Source organism: Nicotiana tabacum, chromosome 16 (assembly GCF_000715075.1).
Source record: "Nicotiana tabacum cultivar K326 chromosome 16, ASM71507v2, whole genome shotgun sequence".
NCBI lineage: Eukaryota > Viridiplantae > Streptophyta > Magnoliopsida > Solanales > Solanaceae > Nicotiana > Nicotiana tabacum.
The window spans coordinates 20919015-20928687 of record NC_134095.1 but is presented as its reverse complement, the minus strand read 5'-3'; the positions used below and the strand labels follow the sequence as shown (position 1 = coordinate 20928687).

The 9673-nt window shown below is 35.4% G+C and overlaps 1 protein-coding gene across 1 annotated transcript; it reads left to right on the top strand.

Moving 5' to 3' along the window:
* The first annotated feature begins 1664 nt into the window (after positions 1-1664).
* On the top strand, positions 1665-8715 carry LOC107793854 (WD repeat-containing protein PCN). Its single transcript, XM_016616299.2, has 11 exons — positions 1665-2034; positions 2126-2272; positions 2643-2949; positions 3031-3094; positions 3245-3358; positions 3462-3624; positions 5242-5395; positions 5556-6151; positions 6945-7126; positions 7347-7604; positions 8182-8715. The coding sequence occupies exons 1-11, from the start codon at positions 1873-1875 to the stop codon at positions 8495-8497; spliced, it is 2463 nt and encodes an 820-aa protein (XP_016471785.2). The 5' UTR covers positions 1665-1872; the 3' UTR covers positions 8498-8715.
* Positions 8716-9673: the final 958 nt, after the last annotated feature.

Below are 9673 nucleotides of genomic sequence, written 5' to 3'. Positions count from 1 at the left end.
CGACCAACTTTGCTCGATAATTTATATAAAATAAATATAAAATATTTTTCTCCCCTTTATCGATCAACTTTGGTTGCTAATCTGGACAGACCAAGTTTGGTCGCAAAATTTTGATCGCTAAATTTCGGTTTTCTAGTAGTGCATATTATTCCCTCTACTATGAAATTTTATATAATTATTTCATTTATATGAAAGTTTGACTTTAAATTTCCATTTAAATTAACTATATAATAATTTAAGTTATATTTAAATTTTTTTAATTTGTTTCTCGGAAGTATGTCAATTGATTATATTCTTTTTAGTATTATCTATTATAACGGTTTTAAATACGTGTATCTTATTTATATAGTATGACTTAGATCATTAATATTTTAAAAGCTTTCTCTTCTCAAAGATCAAATAAGTCTTATCATTACGTATACATCTACTACTGAAATTATTTAATTACATATTTTTTCTTCTTTTTTTGATTCCTTGTTCATGTTATTGCATTACCCATAACTTAGAGTTGTTCATATTATAGTCCATAATTTTCATTAATAGATGAATTTAGTTTTTCTTTTCTTGTAATAAAAATTATATTCATTTATTTTTTATTCTACTGCTCAAATTAATATTTAAATTTATCAATAATATTTTTGAGTATCATTTATTTATTATCTTCATTTTATATTTTAGCCTTTAAAAAATTATTTTTATTGTATACTTGTTTAAAATTCAGAAAACTTAGCCTAAAATAGACATTTTGGATTATCCATTATGAAATAAATAAATTATTAAATATAGATACATTCTGAACTTTAGGTTAAAAGCTTAAAATATATTTATCTTTAACTCATTAAAAAATATTGAATTTTTACAATAAATTAAAATTACACATTAAATTACGGTAGGATATATTCTTCTCACTTGATATTAGAAAATGAATCAAAATATTATTGATATCAAAATTCTTTACTTTCCAAATAAAAAATTACAGTTAGAAAATATTAATAGAATGATTGAACTTTATTTTCTAAAAAAGAATTCTTATTTCAATTTAATTTCAATAAATGGAATTTCATATATAGTTCTTAAGTAATATTTCCTTATTTGACAATCTCCACAATCTTAAATTTAAGATTGCCAAGTGGCTTTATAGTAGCTTACCACTTGGCTTAACCACAATGCAAACTTTCTTGCTTTAATATATAATATATATAGATTTTTAGACATGTTTGTAAAAGAAATCAATATTCCCTCTCTCTACCTATCTCATATTTTATATAAGCTGAATCATACCTTGTATCCTAGCTAAATATTGAGCAATTATATGATATTTTTAGACAAAACAACACCACATTAAGCCAAAACAAAGCAACTTCTTTTCTTTACCGATATTTCTTATCCTAAGGTGTTGTTTGTTAATCTTACTGATTTAATCTCCGCACTAAATCTGCATTATTAACTCCCAACTTTTGATTGCATTATATTTTTGTTGTAATTAATTTTATACTCTAATCTCTGCATAATAGTTTCAGCATGATTCATTTCTAAACCAAACAACCCCTTAAAGATTAAATTGCTCCCTTTTGGACATAATAGTTTGCCTTTTTTTCAAGTTCTTTTTTTTTTTTCCTTCAATTCTTTTAAAACTTAAAAAGGGAGAAGAAAAAAAGAAAAGAGAAGGTGGAGCCTTAATTATTAAAATTTAAAATAAGAAAAACTTGATAGACCCGTTTGTAGCAGATGGATCCGGCGCTTAAACCCTCGGCAAAAACCTAGCGGCGCTAATGTCCTATTCTCTTTCTCCCTTTCCACTTCAAAATTTCTTCTAACTCACCAATCAGCCGAAAAAACTCTTCAATAAAGCTATAGTATTGAGGACTGGAAATGCTCTCAGTATATAGGAGCAGCTCAGTTGAGTGGAAGCCATCACCGGTGGTAGCTTTAGCTACCAGCGCCGACGATTCTCAAGTTGCTGCCGCTCGTGAAGACGGCTCTCTTGAGATTTGGCTCGTTTCTCCTGGCTCTGTCGGCTGGCACTGTCAGCTCGTACGTACATATATACTTATATATATTGCTTATGTATTGTTTTCTTTCCCGGTTCTAATTAAAAGTTTGAATTTGATTGGTGCTTGCTTAGACAATACACGGGAATCCAAATTCTAGGGTTTCTTCGCTGGTTTGGTGTAGGTCCGGTTCGAGTGGTGGTTCGGCTGCTGGTCGGTTGTTTTCCGCCAGCATTGATGGATCAGTCTCTGAATGGGACCTTTTTGATTTGAGACAGAAGGTGTGTGAAGAAAAATCCTTGCTTTTATTGTCTTGAGCTGAATATTGCTTTTTACTGGAGATTTCCTATTATTCAAAAATAGAAAAGGAAAAGTTTTGATAACCTGTAAGTAGCTTAGGGTTCAATAGACTTGCAATTACAATGAAAAATGAAACCTTTTAACCTAATTTTGTTGTTAACATAGAAATGAATGCAAAGTGAAAGTTGACTACCACGAAAGATAAGATATTTTTGCATTTTTGTTGTGCTGCTCATCATTATTCTAACCACTATTTATTCCAATGTAGGATATGTTATTTCGTTGATAGTGGTTTTTGTATTTTGTTTGATGTGGATCAAGTAATGTTGTTGTTGCTATGGCTGTTTGCAGATTGCGCTAGATTCTATTGGTGTTTCAATATGGCAGATGGCTGTGGAACCATGCAATAATCCACAGCTTAATCAAAAGCAGTCTCCCAAGCTTTATGAGAATGGCCACGCCAATCACAGCAATAACGAGAGCAGTGATGGCGAGAGCAGTGAAAGCGAAGATGGTGATGAGTCCATAGAGCTTCACGAGGATCATGCTAGTGATAATAGCCGAATAGCATTTGCTTGTGATGATGGATGTGTAAGAATCTACTGTGTCGATGATGACGAAAACTTAACTTACAAAAGATCATTGCCAAGGGTCAGTGGTGAGACAGCTATCCCTAAGAGTCAGAGTACAAATGCGATTGTTGCTTGGAATTATAAATTTATCTTTTTTTTTTTGGCAGGACGTGCATTGAGTGTCACTTGGAGTTCTGATGCAAGTAGGATATTTTCTGGGAGTAGTGATGGGTATGTTCTACTTTTAACATATCTATGCTGAATTTTTACTAGTTGATTTCTGCTGAAAACTCAGAAAGGACACAAGTGTAGGTTGAGCGCTGAAGTTATTTTTTATAGGATGTACACAATGAACTATCTGATAGAGTTGCTTATTTGTAGGTTTATAAGATGCTGGGATGCCAAGTTTGCTCATGAAATATACAGGATATCAGTTGGTCTTGGAGGTCTGGGTAGTGGATCTGAACTATGCATATGGTCGTTACTTGCATTGAGGTGAAAATTGAATTGGAAATGAAACTCATTTTTCCCATTTTTAAGAGTGTTCTGTAAGATGCTCCAATTTTTCTTCTCGCTTCTAACTTCACATTGTTTCCAGATGTGGTACCCTGGTGAGTGCTGATAGTTCTGGGAGTGTTCAGTTCTGGGACACCAAGCATGGGACTCTTGTGAATGCCATTTCCAATCATAAAGGTGATGTTACTGCTTTAGCAGCATCTCCCAGCCATAGAAGGGTGTTTTCTGCTGGCTCCGATGGTCAGGTATATAAATGGAAACCCCTACAAAATGAACACTTTCTGTTGGAGTTGGAGGGGCTTGTCCCCCTACTATTCTAGTAAAAACTATGATGCTGTGCCACTTTTGATTTTTAGCCCAGTTGATAGTGAGGTGTTGTTTGTTCCGGAAAACCACTAGTTTTAAATAAACATTACTAGTACTGTTTACTGGTGGGTGCGTGTGGAATGGACTTAAGTAGGCCCACAAAGGGCCCGCTTTCTACTAAAGCAGAAAATGAATTTTCAGCTTTTGTTAACTTGCATTTTGGCCCCATAAATCTTTTTTGCAACAACAATTTTCACCTTCAACCAGATTTTCTTATTTGAAGAATTAACGTTAGATGTTTTTGTCGGTTTATTCTTGGTTCATTTCACATATTTAAGAGCTTCAAAGAATTTTTTTGGGCTTTAGTGATATTTTCCCCAAAAACAAACTCAAAGTCGCTTCTCCCTAAACAACCTAAAAACTGTTACCCAAAGCAAGTCGGAATTGTTTTAAAAAAATATCTAATGCAAACTAAACCAACACCACCTTTATCTAATTCAAACGCTGTTAAGTATTTAGATATTCGTCAGTCGCACGATAACAAATATTAGAAGATGGCAACTCTCCTTTTAAAAAAAAACAAATATTAGAGGATGACAACTCAATATATGCTAGTGCACTGCTTTGGATTCTCAGACAGTTATGTAAAAAACCCATCAGAATGATGTCCTCAGTATGTAATGGAACTCATTACATTTCTGTCCTGCTGTGTCTTCGTTCACATCACTCTTCCTTGCCTGGCGCAGAAAGGGATGCTTCTCTGATTTTGTCAGACTGCTTTCTTTTGCTGTTTTTTGTACTATCCTCTTAGCAAATGCCGGTAAAGGATTCAAAGACGAATGGGGATGGGTTTGGAGGAGGTTGTGGTGCTTTAGTTGCTTAAGTTGTCATACACATGGTCATTGGCTTGTGGAAACTGAAAACATAACATGTCAGAAGCCTTTGATTCTTGAGTGGCTTGACTACCCATTTAAACTCTCATCATTTCAAGTTTCTCGAGTAACCATGCTTCAATCACTAATCAGTTATGGCCGGCTATATGAAATCTCTATATCCATTCCGCTTAATACAGGTCTACTTCATTCCACTACTAAATAATTTCTCTTTCGCGATATGTTTTTACTTTTTAGATCTCTGTCTTTTCCAGTTATCCCTACTCGGATAATTAGTTTAATCCAAATTATTTGGTATGGCTTATACGGATTATTTGGTTTCTTTGTGTTTGATACTTAGCGAAGTTTGCATTGATTCTGACTTGTTTTAGGTCATTTGAGATAACTTTCCTCCATTTATTTTGTAAATGTTTCAAGGTAAAAGAAAGTGAAGAGAAAAGCAAAAGAGTTATTTAATTAAATTTTGAAATAAAGGTTGCTTCTATTTTCTGCCTATTGCATAACCTTCTTTCAGTTGCAAAAGTCTTGGTCTTACCGTGCTTCTATAATTATGAATTAATATCATTTCTGATATTTTACTGTGAACATTGTAGTCTATAACTGTTTAGAAATGACTGGGAAACATGCTCTTGTAGCTGCTAACAACACGCAACTGTTCTTTAGGTCATACTTTATAAGCTCTCTATGGATTTTGTCTGGGCTAATGATGGAAATATAACCTCTGGAGTCCTCAAGAAATGGGTTTATGTTAGTCATGTGAGGGCCCATACACATGATGTGAGGGCCTTGACTGTTGCTGTGCCCATCAGTGCTGAAGGTTAGTTCATTTGTGTGCTTTTATGCTTCTCCTTTGAAAATAAAGTTAATACTTTGCCCATTTTTTGAATTGAAATTTTTGTTTGCTGAAAGTCGTCTTAATAGAGTCCATTTGGTATTTATGCTGTTATATTGTTAATGTTTTTTCATTTTCCTTTCAGATGCCATAGTTGAACGGGACGAAAAGAGACCTCGATCTAGGTCGAACCCCCTTGAGTCTAGTTACCATAAATGGGCACATTTAGGCGTGCCAATGCTTATCTCTGGCGGTGATGATACTAAACTTTTTGCATACTCTGCGAGGGAGTTTACCAAGTTTTCCCCACATGACATTTGTCCTGCACCGCAGAGGCCGCATATACAACTTGCAATAAATACGATTTTCAATCACTCTTCGTTACTCTTAATCCAAGCGTCATACTGGATTGATATTTTGTGTGTTCGTGAAATAAATGGAGCTGTGTCCAACAGCTGTGGTCCATCTGCTGGGGCTGCCAAGACAGATCTGGTCGCCCGAGTTAAGTGTAAAGCTTCAAGGAAAATTACATGCAGTGCAATTTCGCCTTCTGGTGCCTTTTTTGCTTATTCTGATCATGTAAAACCCAGCCTTCTTGAGCTTAAGAGAAGTGCTGCCAGCAAGAGTCCATGGGCAGTCAACAAAAGGCATCTCCCTTTGGAACTGCCATTTGCCCATTCAATGGTTTTCAGCGCTGATTCTTCTCGGCTGATGATAGCGGGGTGTGACAGAAGGGTCTACGTCAGTACCTTCTTTGTTTATCTTCTTTTTTATTTATCTTCTACTTTATGTTTTTAAAAAATTAACTGTACATTTGCATCTTACTCCACTTGTAAGTTGCAGTGAGTTCACTTGCCAGCAGCCTTGGCATTACTAAGAAATGCTTAGGAAGTTTTAGGACAATAGGGATCTTACTAAGGTTGGGAACCTTTGGTTAAGAATCATGATTTTAATGCTAACCACCTTTGTTGTTGTTGAATCCTGCATCCCTGAACCCTTCCACCTACTTTATTATGGCTTCCTCTGCCTTGCCATCCTAGCACCAAACTGCATCATTGGGCATAATGAAAGGGAGGAAATCTGGAATCACGTCTTGGTTGAATCGCTGAGATTACCACTGGAGGGAGGCTGAAGTAGTGGGCAAATGGATAGGAAAAGGGGGAGCAAGCATGAGATGCTGGTGAATAAGGAGGGTACGGTGGCTGTGGTTGGTGGGTAAGGGCATGGTCTTTAGTGGAACTTGTCATATTCTCCATTTAATTATGGTGTTGATCTATTATCTTCATGTGGATGTCAGATGTGAGAGCTGATTGAAATTTTAATTTTGTATGGTTTTTACTAAGAGGATGCAGTTCTGCGGATCGATATCTTTCTGTGCATTCCAATGACCATTGCTTGTAGGAACTGTTTGATATTTAGGCTGTGAATTAATCTGAGGAATCAAATTGATTACTTTTGTTTAGACTACTAATATATCTGAGCCATCAAATCTAGCAGCTTTATAGTTCCTGAAATTGCAGTTTTTGTGTTCTAGGTGGTGGATGTAGGAAGCTCAGAGATAATTTATGTTTTTACACCTCGTCATAAAGAATACGCTGAAGAACTGTCCCCGACTGAACCTCCCATAACTAGACTGTTCACCAGCACTGATGGGCAATGGCTAGCTGCTATCAACTGCTTTGGAGATGTGTATATATTTAATCTAGAGATACAGAGGTATTGGACATCCTATCCTACATTCCTACATGTATTTAATCTGCCGTCCAGTATATCTTCACTTTAAACCTTTAAATTTCACCTTTTTTGTTTGATATTTTTGAAAACTCTTTTCCTTTCCACGGGATACCTCAACTTTCTTGATAGGATATGCTTATTCCGTCATCATTTTGTACTCTCTTGTTTCTTTTGGGTCTGAATGCATTTTGTCATGGAGCAGGCAACACTGGTTTATATCAAGATTGGATGGTCATTCAGTTATGGCAGGTGGTTTTACTCCTCAAAATAGCAATGTGCTTATAGTATCCACTTCGTCCAACCAGGTATATGCCTTAGATGTTGAAGCTAAACAGTTGGGAGAATGGTCAAATCGTAATACATTTTCCCTGCCGAGGAGATATCAAGAATTTCCTGGAGAAGTGATTGGGCTTTCATTCCCACCTTCCAATTCTTCATCTGTCATCGTCTATAGTCCAAGGTATGTTCTAATTGTTTTTTGACAAACTTGATCCTTCTACTTCAGATATTTATAGTTGTGGTCACTTTTATCATTACTTTTTAAAAATCAAAGTAACTTCGTAGTTCCTATAGAGGGTTTTATTAGGAATGACACTTACCTGAGAGAAAAGTAACACAAGCTGGATTTGCTAAAAATACTTGCACTATATAGGCTTCATTTGAGATGCGATATTTGACTTTTTGCATATGTCGTGGCTTATTAGCATGTACCGGTAATCTGTGCTTTTGAAAGGCAGGTATTCTGAGTTTATTTCTTTCTTTTTACCCTCTACTTTGGGGAAGAGGCTGACATGGATATATGTCCCTAAAATACTTGTTCAAGTTAAACTTAAATCTTATTGAATGGCTGGAAACACAAGTAATCAGCAAGTATACGTGGCGTTATGTTTCTCCAGTATTTTGTTGCATGCTACAACACTTTGCTTACCTTTTCATTGCAATTGACATGCAATATTGTTGTCACATCAATTACTAAGGCAATAAAAGTTTTCTGAGTTCCACTAAAATAATAACATCTGCTGAAATTTATCCTACAGGGCAATGTGTTTGATCGACTTTGGGAAGCCAGTAGGCGGCGATGATGAGGCTGACTTGGCCAATGGTCAAGATATATCATTGAAGAAGCTACATAGTAGTCTTGGGAATGGAAGTTTGAAGCGTAAGTCAGAGGTCAGTGAGTTGGAGACTAAACTTAGTGGTAAAAAGAATTTTGAGTTTCATCCTTTCAGAGATCCTGTATTATTTGTTGGACATCTTTCAAAAACCTCTACCTTGATCATGGACAAACCTTGGATTCAAGTGGTTAAAAGTTTTGATGCTACACCTGTTCACAGACATATTTTTGGGACATAACTGTTTCGTGTCAGGTGGTTTTTGTTTCAACTTACTAGGGATTTTAGAGGGACGATTCAAGCCCTTTGCAATGGTAGATTTTTCTTTTGTTGTCACTCGGGGGGAGAGATGATGAAAGCATGTTGTGTAATGTATTCTTTTGATAGTCCAGTTACCTGTGAAATCAATTTTGAAGTTCAATGTCATTCATTCTATATACAAGAGTTATCTTATGTAAATTGTTTGAAGCTGTCAACTGAAGCTTTATGACACCCTGAACGCGGGTTTGGCCACAGTAGCCAAGTGAGTTTGCTTGTTCTAAATACTGAGTTTTATTTTTTTTTGGCGGCTTAAAGCATTTTCACCGCAGCTAGGTATTTGTTGTCTTTGGTTAAGTCAATTTTTTAGTTGGAATCCCACCTATTAAAATCCCATGCCATTTTATCGGTTTCAAAAGAATTAGAACGAGTATATTCTCGATGTCTTGCTTGTTGCACCTCAAATTTCACCCCTCCTCTCACTCTCTTTCCCTCATCTTTAATACAAAACACAATTACAGTATGGCCAGGAAGATGTAGGTTTAGCAATTTGAGTGAATCTAGTTTTAGAAGCCTTATGTTTGAGTTTCATCATTACCAATTTATAACATATTTTCACATACTTAGTTTAAGAAAAAAAAAAGATTAGGGGTGTGTTGCAAGCGTGGAATAATAGCATGTTTGGCAAGCTTCTCCCATCCTAGAGCTAGAAGCATTTTTTTTTTTCCAAAGTTGAAGTGTTTGGCTAAGCTTTTGGAAGAAAAAAAAAAGTATTTTTGAGGAGCAGAAAAAAATAGTTTCTCTCCAAAAGCACTTTTTTGAAAAACACTTTTGAGAAAATACACTTAGAAGCGGTTTTTTAAAGTTTGGCCAAATTACACTAATTGGTGCTCAGAAGTCAGAAGTATTTTTCAAATTATTTAGCCAAACACAAACTGCTTCTCACCAAAAGTATTTTTGAAAAAAAAATATTTCTTAAATATGTTTGATTTTTGCAGCTTGGCCAAACATGCTATGAAGATAATTTGTTTTGTAAGATTAAAAAGAGCGCTAGCTAGTGAGGTTACTCCAGTGGTCCTTTGTGGACGAAGTAGCAGGCCTAAAAGCAGTACCGTACTCATTTCTGATACGAACTTGTCTGGTTCTGTGGTCAGTTACA